Raw genomic sequence first — 19,534 nt, forward strand, 5'->3', positions numbered from 1 at the left:
ATGGTATGTGTATCACAGAGCTTTACATCAATAAAACTCACAGTAATATGGTATGTGTATCACAGAGCTTTACATCAATAAAACTCACAGTAATATGGTATGTATATCACAGAGCTTTATATCATTACAACTCACAGTAATATGGTATGTGTATCACAGAGCTTTACATCAATAAAACTCACAGTAATATGGTATGTATATCACAGAGCTTTATATCATTAAAACTCACAGTAATATGGTATGTGTATCACAGAGCTTTACATCAATACAACTCACAGTAATATGGTATATGTATCACAGAGCTTTACATCATTAAAACTCATAGTAATTTATTATGTTATAAGTATTGCACCGCATGACATAGCAATACGTTATACGCTATGTTTCATCCATGTACCACATCAATAGCCAGCCCACTAAGATGCCAGGGCCCTTGGATGCTGTATTCCAGGGTTGTACATAGTATGTCAATCTAGCTGATTGTGTACACTCACTCAGCATCTTGGGAGTTGAAATGCACTTTGCAAAGACCTGATTTAATTTGAATTATCTATAATATTTCAGTTTCCAAAAGTAAAAAAAAAAAAAAAAAAGCAGCGAAAACAATATTAAATCCTAGGACAGCCAAGAGCTGCAATGCATGTCAGCAATTGGTTAAAATTAAATAACATGCAGTTTTTTGATGAGCCTGCCAGAACACGGTTCCCTCGAGATGAATTGTATTTCATTAACATACAGAAAGAGCTGTCAGAGGCATCATCAGTCGAGTGAGCTATAACCAGCCACATCACAAGCAGATCAGGTTGGGAGGTAGACAGTACAGTCAGGATTGGGCGGTAAATTCTAGGGTTGGTGGCGTCAGTCTAGTTTGTGGACTGGGTGTCAGTGGTAAGTGTCCAGCCCAAATAAAACATTGTATCATCTGAGCAGATGCTGCGAATACACAGGAGCCGATAGAAATGTAACATTCGGTTATTTTGACTATACATTTGCAATTTGCTAGACTCCAAATTGTAGGAAAAATACAAATCCAAACGTCAAATTTAAATCTAAAATATCTAACCAGTGACTTTATCTTACAAAGATAATTCCTCCAAATCTACAATGTTACCCTAAAGTTAGCAATTAGGATTTGGCTAATTTTACAGCAAACCCGAGTTTGGCGAATAAACCTGTGTGCTCAATTTTCCTTTTTACATTTTGTGAAATTTGAAAGTTTGAGGCCTGTGTATCCCTTCAGATATACAAATAATGCAAAATGGCTTCTGATTGCCGTTAAATACAGATCCGGCACTATTTATTACTCTGCGTGAAAACTGAAATTGATGATTACTAACGCGTATAAAAAAGCTGGAATTTTAAAGCTGCTCAGAGTATCATGTATATTATTAAATCTCCCAGTATAATTGTAAAATGCATTCTACCTTGCTATGCGTCTAGTCATTTTACTTAGCACAGAATTCATTCTTAAGATGCAGGAAATAAATAGGAAAGTACAGGTTATTGGCCATATCATAATAATAATAATAATAAACCAAGTAGATTCACATTGCTAAAATTATACTCCAGGCTCTCACACACGTTAGATGCACTGTGTAGGTTAGATTACAGTTAGTTATACTGGGTGGGTTTATATTATTAAAGGGACACTCCAGGCTCCCACACACGTTAGATGCACTGTGTAGGTTAGGTTACAGTTAGTTATACTGGCTGGGTTTATATTATTAAAGGGACACTCCAGGCTCCCACACACGTTAGATGCACTGTGTAGGTTAGATTACAGTTATACTGGGTGGGTTTATATTATTAAAGGGACACTCCAGGCTCCCACACACGTTAGTTGCACTGTGTAGGTTAGGTTACAGTTAGTTATACTGGGTGGGTTTATATTATTAAAGGGACACTCCAGGCTCCCACACACGTTAGATGCACTATGTAGGTTAGGTTACAGTTAGTTATACTGGGCGGGTTTATATTATTAAAGGGACATTCCAGCCTCCCACACATGTTGGGTGCACTGTGTAGGTTAGGTTACAGTTAGTTATACTGGGTGAGTTTATATTATTAAAGGGACACTCCAAGGTCCCACACACGTTAGATGCACTGTGTAGGTTAGGTTACAGTTATACTGGGTGGGTTTATATTATTAAAGGGACACTCCAGGCTCCCACACACGTTAGTTGCACTGTGTAGGTTAGGTTACAGTTAGTTATACTGGGTGGGTTTATATTATTAAAGGGACACTCCAGGCTCCCACACACGTTAGATGCACTGTGTAGGTTAGATTACAGTTATACTGGGTGGGTTTATATTATTAAAGGGACACTCCAGGCTCCCACACACGTTAGTTGCACTGTGTAGGTTAGGTTACAGTTAGTTATACTGGGCGGGTTTATCTTATTAAAGGGACACTCCAGGCTCCTACACACGTTAAGTGTACTGTGTAGGTTAGGTAACAGGTAGTTATACTGGATGGGTTTATATTACTAATTTCCTTATACCCAACTATCATAAGTACTGGTTAGGTTGCCCACAGTTGCCATATCTGACCAATATTTTGTATACACAGCCTCCAGCTCATAGCAAACAAGACAGACACAGAGTTTGCTGGTGTGATTGGCAGTCACAACATAAAGCTGTCTATTAACACATTTGCACTGTGCATTTCCCAGGCTGTATGGTGTCATTTCCCACACATTTCCATGTGAATTTTTAGGAATTAGTTTGATGAAATGTAATTTGTGCTATTCGATATTCATTCATTCATTTTAATTTATCACAAGGAGGAAGTTACCAGCTCACGGCTCCCTATTGTAAGATTTAAAAATAGAAACTTCCTAAACCTTCCTAAACCCCCCGTGCCTCTCCTCACCCTTGGCCTATCGGAGCATGTCTACTAAACAGTGAGCAGTCAGTGGCTGCCCAGTCGCTAATCCAATAAAAGGGGACCTGCCAATTGTGGCCTTTAAAAAAAATGGGGACCAGCCCCTACCTGAGGTCACATAGAGGGGACTATAAAGTAAAATAAAAGGGAAATCAGTGTCCCCCAGCCATCACCCTTTGATGAGTGGGGACCCTAAATAATAAGGACCTATTGTTCCTCCCAGCTCCTAACCATTGGCAGTGGGGCGGGGGGACCCATTTACACCCCAGCCCCACCCATTGGCGGTGAGTGAGGGCACTCAATAATACAGTGGTGGATTTATTTTCCCCCTCTCCCAGTCCCCACCCATTGGTGGTGGATGGGCATGTGTGTGGGCCTTAAATAATAAAGGGGGTGGTCCCCAAGCCCCTAGTCACACTTTCATTAAAAATACTTGGCGACAATAGGTGCAAAAATCCCACTAGTTATTTAGTGCCCTGACCCACTGCCATGGGTAGGGGGCTGAATCACTAGGTCCCACATTTATTTTAATAGCCCCACCCATTAATTATTTGATTAGGTGTCCCACTCACGGCATGGCGGGTAGGGGCAGGTGGGACGATTTAACCTCCTTTATTTATTAATACAAAGTATTATTTACTCAGTATTAGTAAAATTTATGAAAGATCAAAATTGCACAAAGGAATAGCTTTTTATAATTTCAACTTCTTAGTAGATAGCTCCCTAATCCTTATGGGATTGCCATAAGGATACCAAAAAGGAGCTATCTGCTAAAGCTTTTCTTAATTTGTTATTCACAAGGGTACCCATTTAGGACGTTATCTACAAGACGCAACCCCGGGATGGATTGCAATTTATTTCGAAATTCTGAAACAAAAACAATGACTGAACTTAAACCAACAATTTATGAACAAGTGGACAAAATTTGGTTCGATCCCCAAAAAGTTTTCCGATCCGTATATGTTCAGGTGAACAAAGTTATCTGGCACCCAAGTCTAATATATATCACTGCGGACAGTATGTGCTAATGTAAAGACACAACCTGCAAGTTAACATATGGCAACATTATTACATTCTAACAAAATATTATTAGGAGAAATATAAGCAATCTCCCGTGTTACTAATCAAGAGATATGCAAACTCGCTGTTCTATACTATTTTACTGTTAAAAGCCTGCTGATACGTGCCATGCAAATTTTAAAACATTGTTATATATCAAATGAAAAAGACAACTGCAAGCTTTTAAAGCGAGTAGTCCGTCCTGAGACAAATTACTTTCAGCTACATTAAGTCTTTCAATATGTGTTCTTGTGCAGATGTGGCATTTATTTTGAAAATAAATTACATTTTCCATTAGGTAAGGTTGTTAAGAGTCAGCACTCTGTGCTTGGGGCTGAAATTTGGATTTGATTACCAAACAATATGAAAGTTGATGGTTTCGTACCCTTCTGTAACAGAGGGGCCTGCAAATTACCAAAAAAAGGGGCACAATTGGCAGATAAGAAAATCTGCCAGTGTTTTGGGGGTAAATTGCCCCCAGTAGTGATATATGTAAATGTGTAAGAAATAGATGTAAGTGGATTAGCTTTAACAAGTATATTTGAAAAGTTGCTTTGATATGAACTGCAATCGTCCAAATTTGGGCCGATTGGGTTATCATCCGAATTTTTTTAAATCTGAGCCGAGATGTACCCGAATCATAAACCAAACAAGCCATGCATTGGCCGAACATGCTCGTTTTAACTTGTGATTCTAATAATGATTTAGAGTTTTTTTACAGATCAAGACAGAGGCCAATAGAGGAAATAAAGAAGCAGCACACAAAAATCTCTATTTTATATACTAATTTAAAATAAAATATATAACATATACATATAGACTTATTTTACTGCTCCTCGTGTTTTTTCCTATACTGGTTATTTTTTCCTCCTTGAACGGTGAACCAAATGGTGGGGAAATGCTCCTATCAGTGTCCTGCAAAATATATACGTAATATATTGTGTATATATTTTTCAGTACACCAATTGGCCCATTTTCACACCTTTTTTAGTATATGTGATTCGTTTTTGGTACCAATATTCTAATGAGCCAATTTTTTTATATGGTCGAGATGCAAGTGACATCATTTTTAATAGTTTGGGTAACAGCGTCTTGATCCAAAGTGACATCGGATTGCCGTTGTGGGGTCAAGAAGGAATTGTTTCCTAGTTTGTTGCAAAATTGTAAAGCACTTCAAGCTGAATCTTTTGCCTTCCATTGGAACAGTGAAAACATATGTGAGAAAAGCTGAGCTTGATGGACTCGATGTCTCTTTTCAACCTATGTAACGATGAAGCTGTAACTCACTCAGGAGTTGGGGAGAGCTGCTAACTACATTATCTCCCTGGACCTTCTCCTCTGGAGAGAGATGCACCTTCTCCATAGAACTCACTCTGCTGCTGTGGAGAGTTGCTGACTGCATTTATGTACATGGGCATCACTCTGCTGCTGGGGAGAGATGGCTTCTGCAGCCTCTCCCTGACCTTACTCTGCTGCTGTGGAGAGTTGCTGACTGCATTTATGTACATGGGCATCACTCTGCTGCTGGGGAGAGATGGCTTCTGCAGCCTCTCCCTGACCTTACTCTGCTGCTGTGGAGGGGTGTCACCTAAGCCAATTGTACTTTCTCCCTGGGACTAACACAGTTGTTGGGGATGGGTTCCACCTGCACTGGTTCCCTGACACAAACACTGTTGCTGGGGAGAGGTGCCAATAACAGTCTCTAGCCTTGTGCCTTATAGCACTTAATCATAAAGGTTTATATTTAAGTGCCTTTTACAGTATGTGCCATTCCTTGTCATGTGTGTCTGTATGAAGGGGAATCACTAGTGTTAAAAGTGCAATAGATTTCTGAAAACTGTTGTTTACTTTACAAGCGTATAAGTTTATAACTTTCCTTCATAAGTTAAAATCCACTTTTTTTTTTTTTTTTTTAATTCATCAGCTTGGCTCCGAAGCTCTCTGCGCCCTGCAGATCTATTAGCAATTCACGTGAGGATTGAAACGGAGGTGTTTTATAAGCGCAAACTGTGACTGTCACAGCCCCGTCACATGTCCCTGTGTGATAGATTAACATAAAAGCGGTGCTTGCAGGCGCAGCATTTATCTGACAATGCTAATACATTTGTTTCAGTTCCAAAATTAATTTTCTGGTATGAGGGGAAGGTCACAGTGTTACGAGTGCAGTATGAGGCATTTTTGTCACCTTTAACAAATTATCTCCAACAGCCCTGTCAGATCTCAGCCGTTTGCGTTTTGAGTAATAATTGTTTATAATGATTAGTTGGCCAGAGCTAATTCTTCTCAGGAATGTGTGTTCACAAGTGTCATTATCCATTTTATAAGGCTGATGGTTTATTGGTTTGCAATTTATACAATATCTCCTGACCATTTTCGGGACTTGCTCGCAAAGAGCAATAAAAAGTGCCAAGGTCGAACGAATAAGGAAATTATTTATTAAACAATAAATTCTGACATTGTTTCAAAGGAATTTAAAGATTCAGGACAAACTTTAAACAACATGAGATCCAAATTGATTATTTTGATTGAAAGAGAAAAATAAAAATCTGTCTGTCGGTCTGCTCACCACAAATGATTGCTTAGCAAAAATATAGCTAATAGAGACACGTTGGACTTGTTTACAATATTGTTGCTATTTTTTCCTGATAACTTCTACTTTCTAAAATCCTAAAATGCTACTACTGTATTACTGTTGACATCATACCATTGGCAGTCCAGCAGCTGTAGACTACATTTTAGACATGTGCAATTCGTTTCGGACAAATTTCGGGCAATTCGGACATTCGGGTACTTCCGAATGTCTGAATTGCTGAAGTGCCGAATTGCTGAAGTGCAGAATTGCCGAGTTCCCGAAGTTCCAAAATGACCGAATATCCGAAGTGTCGAAGTGCCGAAGTGCCGAAGTTCCGAGGTGCTGAAGTGCTGAAGTTCCGAAGTTGCCGAAGTTCCGAAGTGTCAAAGTGTCGAAGTGCCGAAGTTCCGAAGCACAGTATTGCCTAAGTACTAATATACTTACCCAGTGAAAGAAGAAAAATGTTACATTGTATACAATTTTAAATAAAAAGTATACAAACATAGCCAGGATTCAGCTGTAAGCATTTGCAACACTTACAACAATCAAGTAACATGCATTCATATAAAATGTAAGTTACTTGGCCAGTCAGTGTAATACAAAATAGAGTAGGGGACCCTACTCTATTTTGTATTTATGCTGAAGACAAGAGGAAGTCTTTGGGGACCTTTTCTGGATACTTCACCTAACACAGGGAAGTTCTGGTTTGTTTTTAATTATCACTTTTTTCACTGGGGTTGTGTTCACACAGTCAGTGTAATGACAGGAATGAATAAGTAGATAACTCCCTAATTCCCACGGTATTAGGGAGCTATCTACTAAAAGGCTGAAATACCTAAATTGGTCTTTCAGCCAAATTTACTAATATTAAGTAAAGATTACTTAGTATTAGTAAATTATGCCCCTACTCGCTATACCGCATGTCTAGCCTGTGGCTGCTCACTGTTAAAAAAAAAAAAAACGTAATCCACCAATCAGAGAGTTATGAGTCAAATTACACAGTCTCTTCATTTACCTGTCAGAGCACTCTGATTGAATGGCTTAAACCCACCAATCAGAGTGCTCTGAGCCTAATTGCAGGGTGGGGCAAGGCTTTATAAGCCTTCCCCCGCCCTGCAGAGCTCAGTCTGCGTGGAGCCCTCCATGGGTGAAGAAGGATTATTTTTTGGGGGCGCTCATTTTTTTTTATTGCGTCGGTTATTATGGTTTTTTATTTGCCCTTTTTTGGGGCTGAAAAAAGAAGATTTTAGAAGAATGAAAACATCGAATGGTAAGTAATTTTTTTTTCTACAGGTTCTTAGTTAAATGTCCCCCCCCCCTCATTATTTTTAGGGTGAGGGGGATAGGTAGGGGGATCATTTTTTTGGGGGGGAGGGGATGACTAGGGGTTTGGGGACCTCTAGTAACCTTGGGGGGAACATTTTTTTAGGGCCCCCACCCACCGCTCAGGGGTGGGGGCTGGGGGGAGGTCAATAGGTCCCCCCTATTGGTATTTAGGGCCCCCACCCCTGAGCGATGGGGGCCCCCCTTTAGTCCCCCCCTTTAGTAGTATTTAGGGCCCCCACCCGCCGCTCAGGGGTGGTGGCCAAGGGGGAGGACATTAGGTCCCCCCCATTTTTAGGATTTAGGGCCCCCACCCGCCGCTCAGGGGTGGGGGCCAGGAGGGAGGACATTAGGTCCCCCCTTATTTTACTGTAGGGCCCCCACCCACTGCTCAGGGGTGGGGGCCAGGGGGGAGGACATTAGGTCCCCCCTTATTAGTATTTAGGGTCCCCACCCACCACTCAGGGGTGGGGGCCAGGGGGAGGACATTAGGGCCCCCCTTTAGTAGTATTTAGGGCCCCCACCCGCTGCTCAGGGGTGGGGGCCAATGGGGAGGACATTAGGTCCCCCCATTTTTAGGATTTAGGGCCCCCACCCGCCGCTCATGGGTGGGGGCCAGGAGGGAGGACATTAGGTCCCCCCTTATTTTACTGTAGGGCCCCCACCCACTGCTCAGGGGTGGGGGCCAGGGGGGAGGACATTAGGTCCCCCCATTACTATTTACGGTCCCCACCCACTGCTCAGGGGTGGGGGCCAGGGGGGAGGACATTAGGTCCCCCCTTATTAGTATTTAGGGCCCCCACCCACTGCTCAGGGGTGGGGGCCGGGGGGAGGACAATAGGTCCCCCCCATCGTTTTACTTTAGGGCCCCCGCCGGGGGGGCTATTTACTAGACATGCCCCTACTCGAGGTAAAGCGAATAGTGGCAAAATTTACTAATACTAAGTCATTTTTACTTAGTATTAGTAAAATTGTCTGAAAGACCAATTTAGGTCTCTCTGCCTTTTGGTAGATAACTCCCTAATACCATAGGAATTAGGGAGTTATCTACTAAGCGGCTGCAATAGAAGTGCCGAAGTCCCGAAAAGCCGAAGTTCCGAAGTGCCGAAGGTGCCGAAGTTCCGAAGTTGCCGAAGTGCTGAAGTTCCAAAGTGCTGAAGTGCCGAAGTTCCAAAGTTGCCGAATTTCCGAAGTGTCGAACTACCGAAGTGCCGAAGTTCCGAAGTGCCGAAGTTCCGAACTTGCCGAAGTTCCGAACTTGCCGAAGTTCCGAAGTGTTGAAGTGCCAAATTGCCGAAGTCCCGAATTGAGAAAATTCTGAATTTCGGAATGCCGAACCGAAACGAAAATTTTCCCCATGCACATGCCTACTACATTTCCCATAATGCCCACTGCTGGCCCAAACATACTTGTCCAACCATGTGGTTTAAGTACATAAGTGGTTTAAGTACATAAGTGTCATGCCCCAACTACTGGTAATTCCTTGTCTCTTCCGGGTTGATGGAGTTTAGCCACACCCCCTCTCTGACGCAGTCTCGCCACGCTACATAATGCGACCGTGCCAGATACAAAACGCTGGATTAATGAACAGCGTTACCGCGATATCAAACCGGCTAAAAGTTTCTCTGCAACCATACCTGTGTACCTGTGTACTCGGACTGGAACTCCTTCTCCTCTCCTCGACCTCGGCTAGTATCTGGACTTCTCTCATCCTGTTTCAGAAAGAACCTCCCCGGAGGAGAACTCCGGGAACCTGATTTCAACCCTCTGGAAGCTAAGTCAATTATTTCATCTGTGATAAGAGCTTTCCCTGTCTCAAGCCTGCTGAGCATTCCTTCCATAGTCTGCTCTCAAGTCCGTTAAGCATTCAGGCACCAGCTGCTCCCTGGCCTGCTATTTCTAACTCCAAAACGAATCTCTCTTGTTACAACTCCAATTATAGCTTTCTACATTTCCCTAAAACTTGCAAACGCCAATGTGCTAGATTGCATGTATATAGGAAGCTGCTTACTCCAATTAAACCAACAGCGAAGTAATTAAAGATACAGTACCTGTATTTTCCTATATTAAAAAATACAATTCCTATATTATTCTCTAATTTTCCTAATCATCAATTAAGTCCTAAGAAATCTGCAGTTGCGCTCCATATCAATCTATGTAAACGTGACAATAAGCTGTGTTGGTTGGAGTTTCGCCTTATTTTTTGGAAACTATTTTTTTTTTTTTTTTATTCTTTATTTTAGTTGTGCTTAGGCTTACAAGGAAATTGATCATTTCACTACAACAGTTGTAGGCAATCACATCATGAGGTACATATGGGCAGATTGTTGTACATTCGCATGAACGGCACATTTTTAATAGTTAAAACATTTATGAGGTCTAAGCTAGGAAATATAATCTAAGATGGCGAGTACCTTCGTGTTAAACTTTGCAGATAACAGGTTAGAGAGACTTGTCTAGTGTAGTGGCATGTCTTATTGGTGTTTTGAAGCTAAACATTTAGGTTGATAAAAGGATATTTATAAGTAAAAATAAAATAAAATTAAAAGCCTTAACCCCTTAAGGACACATGACATGTGTGACATGTCATGATTCCCTTTTATTCCAGACGTTTGGTCCTTAAGGGGTTAATTAGGGAGGCGTAAGTTCACTCTTGTGGTCTAGTGGATCCCGTGGGAACAGGGGGTAGAGGTTGGGTTATATAGGATAGGGCACCCTCTCCCCCTGGGGGTGGGGGGGGGGGGCAGAGTGCTCCTGAAATGTCGTTCACCACTAGGGTCGCCTAAGGCTGGGCCAATTTTGTCCGGGAGCTCGCCAGTCATCTGGCGTGTCTGTTTGTGGCTCGTGACACATTTAGCTGGGTGTGACTTCTATGACAGGTTGGGCTTGTCGGTTAACTGGTACCGATGCTATCTATTCCATCACCCACTGGTCTGGTGGGTAGGAAGTGCTGGTGGGGCATGTGAGTGTATCGCCCCTTACCTGCCGTATGGGTTGTGTGGAGGGGACTCCATATCCCCTGAGACAAGCGTGTTGTAGTGGGTTGGATTCTCAAGTGAACTTCGAAGGGGGGATGCCGCTCAGTTACCCCCGAGTGGTGGGGGGGGCAGTGGGCACGCGGCTGGTGTGGCCTATGTAGCCGGTATCAGCAGCAGCTCTGGGGAGGAATGGACCACCTTAGCAACGTCCCATGAGCTGCGTAAGCCGCTTCCTGCGCTCGTGGATGGGGTAAGGCTCAACCTTTGAAGGAATGGCTCAGGGTCGGGAAATTCATTTTTTAATTCCCTACAAACCACAGTATACTAAATGAATTCTCAATTTATATAACAACAAAATATGTACTGAAAAGGATAGAGGATTTGTTTACCTTTCACAACTATTGATTTATTTGCTATGGAAACCATTAGTGTCAAACCCAGCAGTGTAAATAAAGGCAAAACAAAATGGCTGCCTTCAAAAATATTCTTTCCATGATAAACCGTGACGACCCTCACCATTTTTTATTTTTATGACTATGGAGATAAGAGATTTAATATAGTAGTTCAATCCAAAATGTCATTTTTGTACCCTTGACATATCTCATATCCTTCCCTGAGTGTGCAGTGAATAACATGTAGTGTAAGCCCCAGCGCTATATGAAATAAAGGAAAGGTCAAGGGCCTGATCTGGGAATTGCTTTGACCTTTAGATGCACATCCATCATTCGGCCCCCACAACATGCATCACCCATCACTCACACGCTAAAGGTCCGCTCAACATTAACGACGGCAAAAATACATTTTCAATCATATAGCACAAATACCGACCCCATACCTCTAGAGGCAAGAAAGTTCTTGCACGTGAAGCAAACATATTCAACAACGGTTAATTAATCTACTCAAAATAGATCAGCCTTTCAAGGCCTTTATGGGCCTTCTTTTATGAGATTCAGAGTCAAGGGCCCAAATCCACATTGAGGTAACGTACCATTTTACCTAACGTTGGAATTTTTCATGGAGAGCGGAAAATCCTAGCATCTGTGTGATAAAGCCTTATGGGTGAAAAATGGGTACAAAATATCTGTAAATTATATATAACCAAATGTGACCTGCCCGTACAGATCTTATTTTTAAACCTTGCACCGTACTGTGAGGCTACCTGACACTATGCAGAGTGGAGGATACTAATCTCAGGTCAGTGAGATCCATGTCCAAACCTGGCCGAGATTAGTGGGAGTAACACTTCCACACAGCATCTGATGTTTACAGCTGCTGCCTTTTTAATTCAGTCTAATGTTACAAATATGTGTGTCGATGCTCAGGAAACAGAAATAGCGTGATTCTGTCTCCCCAGCTCCTCTCTAAACATATTTCTATAGAGAGAGGTCTGGAGTTAATATTGGCAGCTTAAGACTGCAGTTGCTGTCTGGGAATGTAACTCCTATCACACTTGTCCGTGTCTGCCTATAGAGCTTTGTATTTATGCCCTTGTCTGCCTGTCACCCCAGTCCTTCTCCCATTACTATCTTCCAATATTTTAAATGGACAATGAGGGACACATTGATTTTAGGGGTCGGTAGAGTGTGACCAAGAGTGGGGCTGTTTTGAGAAATATTAGCACAGCTAGGATGTAAAATGTAGTACAAGAACAATGTATCGTATTTACACAGACTGATTTCTAAACATGTTTATTGCAGTTTTTTTTTTCATAAACAATGTTTTCGAGAAAGATCATTCAGCCAAGCCAAATTTTCTCACTGTGCACAGGTCTAATTTCTAAACACATTTATTGAAGTTTAGAGACACATTACTGTGATTTCTATTGCTGTGGAGCTCTGTTAAACACTCACACAAACCTACAATATGGAGCTCCTAGAAAAGAGGGGCAGAGAGACTGGGCATCAATATAGGGTTGGGTTGACAGAGATAGTCTGATTGTCCTTCCTCAGCTAATACACTGGCATATCATTAATAGGCAAGGGGCTGAATACATTTTAGCAATTGCCAATAGCGTCTGCTGTCCATGATTGTAACTCCCACTATTCTCAGGGAGACTGGGTCATGTGATCAGCCACAGCATTTAACCATCTGCCTACTATCGGTAGGTCCCCATCGTGCTGCTGAAACAGCTCTAATGCGTTGAGGCATGGACTCCACAAGACCTCTGAAATTAACTGTAATATCTGGCACCAAGGCATTAGCAACAGATCCTTTAAGTCCTGCAAGTTCTGAGGTGGGGTTTCGATGGATCGGATTTGATGTTCCAGCACATCTCACAGAGGCTCAATCAGATTGAGATCTGGGGAATTTGAAGGCCAAGGCAACATCTAGAACTCTTTGTCATGTTCCTCTAAACCATTCCGAAACTATTTTTGGATTGTGGAAGGGTGCATTATCCTGCTGAACGAGGCCACTGCCATCAGGGAACACCATTGCCATGAAGGGGTGAACGTGGTCTGCAGCACTCTCTAGGTAGGTGGTACGAGTCAAAGTGTCAGGACCCAAGGGTCCCAGCAGAAAATTGCCCACAGCATAACACTGCCTATGCCAATAGTGCATTCTGCTGCCATCACTTTCCCAGGTAAATGATGCACACACTCCCATCCACCTGATCTAAAAGAAAAAGTGATTTATAAGACCAGACAACCTTCTTCCATTGCTCCACAATCCCGTTCTGACGCTCATGTCACCATTGCAGACATCCCAACATGCAAAAACTAATTTCAACACATACACACTCACACTCATTTTGAAACACCTACACACACATACAGACACCAAATACAGTGCCTTGGAAAAGTATTCACCCCCCTTGGTATTTTTCGTGTTTTGTTGCCTCACAACCTGGAATTAACATGGATTGTTTGAGGATTTGCATCATTTAATTTACAGAACATGCCCACAACTTTGAAGATTTTTTTTATTGTGAAGCAAACAACAAATACGAGAAAATAACAGAAAAATGTGCATAACTATTCACCCCCCTAAAGTCAATACTTTGTAGAGCCACCTTTTGCAATCACAGCTCCAAGTCGCTTCAGATAAGTCTCTATGAGCTTGCCACATCTTACCACTGGGATTTTTGCCCATTCCTCCTTGCAAAACTGCTCCAGCTCTTTAGTTGGATGATTTGCACTTGTGAACAGCAATCTTTAAGTCTGACCACAGATTTTCTATTGGATTGAGGTCTGGGCTTTGACTAGGCCATTCCAACACATTTACAGGTTTCCCCTTAAACCACTCAAGTGTTGCTTTAGCCTCAAATCACGCAGAGAGTGGTACAGGTTTCCCAGTACCGGCTGCTGAAAAACATCCCCACAGCATGATGCTGCCACCACCATGTTTCACTGTGGGGATGGTGTTCTTTGGGTGAGGTGATGTGTTGGGTTTGCGCCAGACATAGCGTTTTCTTTGATGTCCGAAAGGTTTAATTTTAGTCTCATTAGACCAGAGCACCTTCCTCCATATATTTTGGGAGTCTCCCACATGCCTTTTCACAAACTCAAAAGGTGCCGTTTTGTTTTTTGCTGAAAGTAATGGCTTTCTTCTGGCCACTCTGCCATAATTCCCCAACTTTATGGAGCGTACAGGCAGTGGTGTATCCTGGTTTTGTGCTGCCCTAACTTTAACCCCCCCAGGCTCCTTACCTTTGGGAATGCTGGGGGGGGGGGGGGCTTCTTTTTTCCCTGGTGGTCCAGTGGCTTTTTTTTTTTTTACTTTAACCCCCCCAGCCTCCTTACCTTTGGGAATGCTGGGGGGGGGGGGCTTCTTTTTTCCCTGGTGCTCCAGTGGCTTTTTTTTTTTTACTTTAACCCCCCAGCCTCCTTACCTTTGGGAATGCTGGGGGCGGGGGGGGGCTTCTTTTTTCCCTGGTGGTCCAGTGGCTTTTTTTTTTACTTTAACCCCCCCAGCCTCCTTACCTTTGGGAATGCTCGGGGGGGGGGCTTCTTTTTTCCCTGGTGGTCCAGTGGCTGCTGTGCGGGCGGCGAGGGAGCACTTCCTTTGAGCTGTCTGCTCAGCTCCCTCGCGCGCCGCACAGTGAGGCTGGGAGGCGGAGCCGGAATATGACGTCATATTCCGGCTCCCAGCCTCACTGTGCGGCGCGCGAGGGAGCTGAGCAGACAGCTCAAAGGAAGTGCTCCCTTGCCGCCCGCCCAGCAGCGCCGCCCGACCGCCAAGCAGTAGCCCAGCATGTCTGTTAGCCGCAAGGCTAACAAGACATTTGCCTTGGGCATTTGGGGGGTGGCTTTTTTTGCCGCCCCCTGGAAAATGCCGCCCAAGGCAAATGCCTTGTTTGCCTCGCGGCTAATACGCCCCTGCGTACAGGACGTATTATAACACCTAATTGTTACAGCGACATCAGAGGTATTTTTTACAAAAAACTATTTAATTGACATAATGAAATGATATACACGTCAGATTAAACAACCTACAGATATTCAACTGATAAACAGTACGTCCTAAAGGCTGGCTCAGGGTGATGGGACTAAATAGCTCAGTGCCCGCTACCTGTCTTACCCCTAGAGTTAGATCAACGTTTCATATTGAGTGAGAACGTCCCTGAAGAAAGAACTATAAAGAAGATACGATTCATTTCTACACTGCAGCAAACGGCAAAGAATCTGACTGCAAAGTGTCTGTTTGTAATGCAAAGAAAAGGTAAAGGCAGTTTCTCAAATATAAATGTATATGCTAGACATCAAGGGATTGGGGTTTTAAACGCAGAGCAGCTGTAATCCTCCTACCCAGAGCAGAGGTTGCCCTGCATACATCTTTTAAATTAGCCAGGAAAAAAATATGATGTTTCAATCAATCAAGGCCTGGTTAATGATTCAAAGACCTAACTTGTCTTGAACACAATCTCACTGGGAATATTACAGAGAATCCATCTCCTTTCAAAAGCTTAAATAGAACTTTATTTCAAACATTCATAAAAAAATAAAAAAAAACTTTAGTCTGGCCTCCCAAAAAGCTAAACTAGATGCCCCCAAGGGCTCAGTATGTTAACTATTTTCAAGGGTTTTCATTTAAGGAACAAGGTAAGGATTTCTATATTTAAAAACGAAAAAAAAAAATAAAAGATAAAGAAGAAGAAGAAGAAAAAAAGGCACAGCATCAAAATGCAGGAAGAGAAAAATAGAAACATAGAAACATAGAAAGTGACGGCAGATAAGAACCATTTGGCCCATCTAGTCTGCCCAGTTTTCTAAATACTTTCATTAGTCCCTGGCCTTATCTTATAGTTAGGATAGCCTTATGCCTATCCCATGCATGCTTAAACTCCCTCACTGTGTTAACCTCTACCACTTCCTTTGGAAGGCTATTCCATGCATCCACTACCCTCTCAGTAAAGTAATACTTCCTGATATTATTTTTAAACCTTTGCCCCTCTAATTGAAGACTATGTCCTCTTGTTGTGGTAGTTTTTCTTCTTTTAAATATAGTCTCCTCCTTTACTGTGTTGATTCCCTTTATGTATTTAAATGTTTCTATCATATCCCCCCCTGTCTCGTCTTTCCTCCAAGCTATACATGTTAAGTTCCTTTAACCTTTCCTGGTAAGTTTTATCCTGCAATCCATGAACCAGTTTAGTAGCCCTTCTCTGAACTCTCTCTAAGGTATCAATATCCTTCTGAAGATACGGTCTCCAGTACTGCGTACAATACTCCAAGTAAGGTCTCACCAGTGTTCTGAGCACTTCCCTCTTTCTACTGCTAATACCTCTCCCTATACAACCAAGCATTCTGCTAGCATTTCCTGCTGCTCAATTACATTGTCTGCCTACCTTTAAGTCATCAGAAATAATCACCCCTAAATCCCTTTCCTCAGATGTTGAGGTTAGGACTATCAAATATTCTGTACTCTGCCCTTGGGTTTTTACGTCCAAGATGCATTATCTTGCACTTATCCACATTAAATGTCAGTCTGACCATTTTTCTAGTTTACCTAAATCATTAGCCATTTGGCTTATCCCTCCTGGAACATCAACCCTGTTACATATCTTCGTATCATCAGCAAAAAGACACACCTTACCATCAAGACCACATCATTACATCACTAATAAAAGATTAAAGAGAATGGGTCCCTGAGGTACCCCACTGGAGAGCAATCAAATTTTATTTTAACATTCGTGTTATATATTTCTTTACAATACTTATTATGTAATGTCAAGGATGCGTGTAATTAGTAACACCTTCCATCCCAAACCTATTTGTAGATGGCTAAATCAAGTTTTACATTGCATTTAGCCCATCGAGCCACACTTAGCTCGTGCATCAGTTTCTTCTACTTTCGGCAGATAATCAAATGTGTCTGCTAAGGCTCCTGTCAATCACTCTACCTTGCGCAGAGATACTGAAAATGTTAGCCACCTCACTCTTCCCTTTCTGCCTCTCATTCTGCTCTTCTTTTCTCTATTTCCCCTAAAATACACCGGGTAAAGAAGGGACTACACACAGGACAAGTTTGGAGATCCGCACTCATAGGAAATCCCCAAAAATACATCAGGAAGAAACCATAGAAAAAAAATTATTTATTGAAGTCACACATGAAATGACATATGGCAAGATGCTAGGAACATCAGTCGTCATGTATGCTGTATTGGTCCAAGCATGTGAAAAATGAAAAAAAAAAAAGGTTGTGATTGAACAAAGTATAAAAAGTCCAAAATCTGAGCATAGTACCACCCGCAGCTGCTGTACAGGGGGGAGACCACCAAAGAAGCTGACCCTAAAGAAAGATTAGAGAAGCACTGGACGCATTTCGCACCACTCCGGGTGCTTTCTCAACATGAGGACTGCTATACTAGTATCTTGCTATATGTATTCTCTCTTTTGACTTCAATAAATGCATTATTTTCTATGATTTCTTCCTGATGTATTTTGGGGGATTCCCTATGAGTGTGAATCAACAAACTTGTCCTGAGTGAAGTATCATTTGATTACTGGGAGAATTCCAGCACCAAGAAGGTAACCCTGTTATTTCACCTATTGAACTGCTATAAGTATGATAAAAAATAAAGCAGTAGTTCCATGCTTATTTAATTTGGGAGTTGGGGCCATAAGTTTTTTGTTAGTGAGGGATTGATTTTATTCACTTACTTTTCTGCCTTTTTACTAAGCTTGGCAAAACTTCGTAAAAGACAGAGCTACTGCCATCAATGGCAGCTGTGGGGGAAAAGGCATGGTCCATGAAGGCTCCCGTGGTCTTGAGGCATTCTTCATTGTTGTACTCTGTGTTGGCATGCGTGAAAGTACGACACTGAAGTGGGCTCCTGGCGGATAAGGTTCTGGAGCTGAAGACGAGCTCAAGAATGCTGATGGCAGTGACCACGAGGGACAGATTCAGGTAAGATAAACTTACATTTCTCTGCACTACATGCAAAGGAAAATCCCAGAAGGTGACAGAGCAGCTTTAGATAAGTTTGTAGGACCTACTGAATGGATCCAAATTGATGTTTTTACATATATTCTTATATTTCAGACATTGTCTGAAAAACTGCAAATTGAATTGTATAATAAAAAAAAAAATAACCACTCCATTAATATGCTTGATGGCCAAACAATTTAGAAATTATGGATCTTCATTTACTGGGTTATTAAATAAATTGAGAAATAAAAGGGAATGCAAATGAATTTCAAATTTTAGGCAAACATAGCCAAAGTGGTCGCAAAGCTACCTGGGAGAATTTTTCCATTTTGTATATTTGGGCCTTAAATTTTAAATTCACTTTAAATTCACCTTGAATTCCCACTTTAGTAAATAACCTTGATAATGTATCTGTTGTAAAAATGATGCTTATAATATTTAAACAAAAAAAAAATTGATGTAGAGTTTAACCCCTTAAGGACACATGACGAAAATATTCCGTCATGATTCCCTTGTATTCCAGAAGGTGTGTGCTTAAGGGGTTAAAGACATAAAATACAGTTTTACAGTTTGGACAACAATTGCAATAAAAGGGTCGATAGTGGCCGGCAACATTTTTTGTTTATGGGTTTTCTGATCATTTACGGCAAAATTATATTTACAGGATTGATTAATTCTGCTGCAATGACAAAAAAAATGACTTCTGACCAGAGAAAATCCATTCAAACGTATATTCTACAACAGCATTATGGCATAAATCAAAATCTGAGACATTTGGGAATTGTGCAAACTACCAGAAAAGCATTGACTCTTTATGAATACATATGAATGATTAATTGCCCTGTATTAGCAAAATGTCAGTGATCGATGTTTGCTCTCTACTTACCGGACTATGGTGCATCTCTAAGATGAGCTGTTTCACTCCGTACAAGGTGGGGTGACCCCAATGAGAGGGTTCTTGCCAGTGTCTGTTAAGATCGAAACCCATCAAGGAGCACCTAGGGAAACAACAGAGATATTTAGCCCTTCACCTCTACGAAAATCCCCAAACTTGCCCAAATGTTTAGTCGCTGACACAGATTTTTTCACTTTATGAAGAAAATGCACAGGACAACTCAAATTTAACGTGTTGCAGACTCTAGAAATGATGTCTTTTTAAGTGAGGACTTTTTAGATATTTTGAGATGACAACATTTTCTCTGCTTATATAACACCTGCTTACTCTATATTTATGACTTGTACAGTGTGAACACATCAGCTCACACTGGGGGGAACATATCAGCTCACACTGGGGGGAACACATCAGCTCACACTGGGGGGAACACATCAGCTCACACTGGGGGGAACATA

The 19,534-nt window shown here is 41.8% G+C and overlaps 1 protein-coding gene across 1 annotated transcript in view; it reads right to left on the reverse strand.

Annotated features, from left to right (window-relative positions):
- Positions 1 to 19,534, reverse strand: part of AGBL4 (AGBL carboxypeptidase 4) — a 1,519,087-nt gene that overhangs the window by 215,311 nt on the left and 1,284,242 nt on the right. Inside the window, exon 9 of the mRNA XM_063427788.1 lies at positions 19,071 to 19,182. Within this exon, the coding sequence (XP_063283858.1) occupies positions 19,071 to 19,182 (112 nt within the window). The remainder of the gene's footprint in view (positions 1 to 19,070; positions 19,183 to 19,534) is intronic.

This window comes from Pelobates fuscus, chromosome 7 (assembly GCF_036172605.1).
Source record: "Pelobates fuscus isolate aPelFus1 chromosome 7, aPelFus1.pri, whole genome shotgun sequence".
Taxonomy (NCBI): Eukaryota; Metazoa; Chordata; class Amphibia; order Anura; family Pelobatidae; genus Pelobates; species Pelobates fuscus.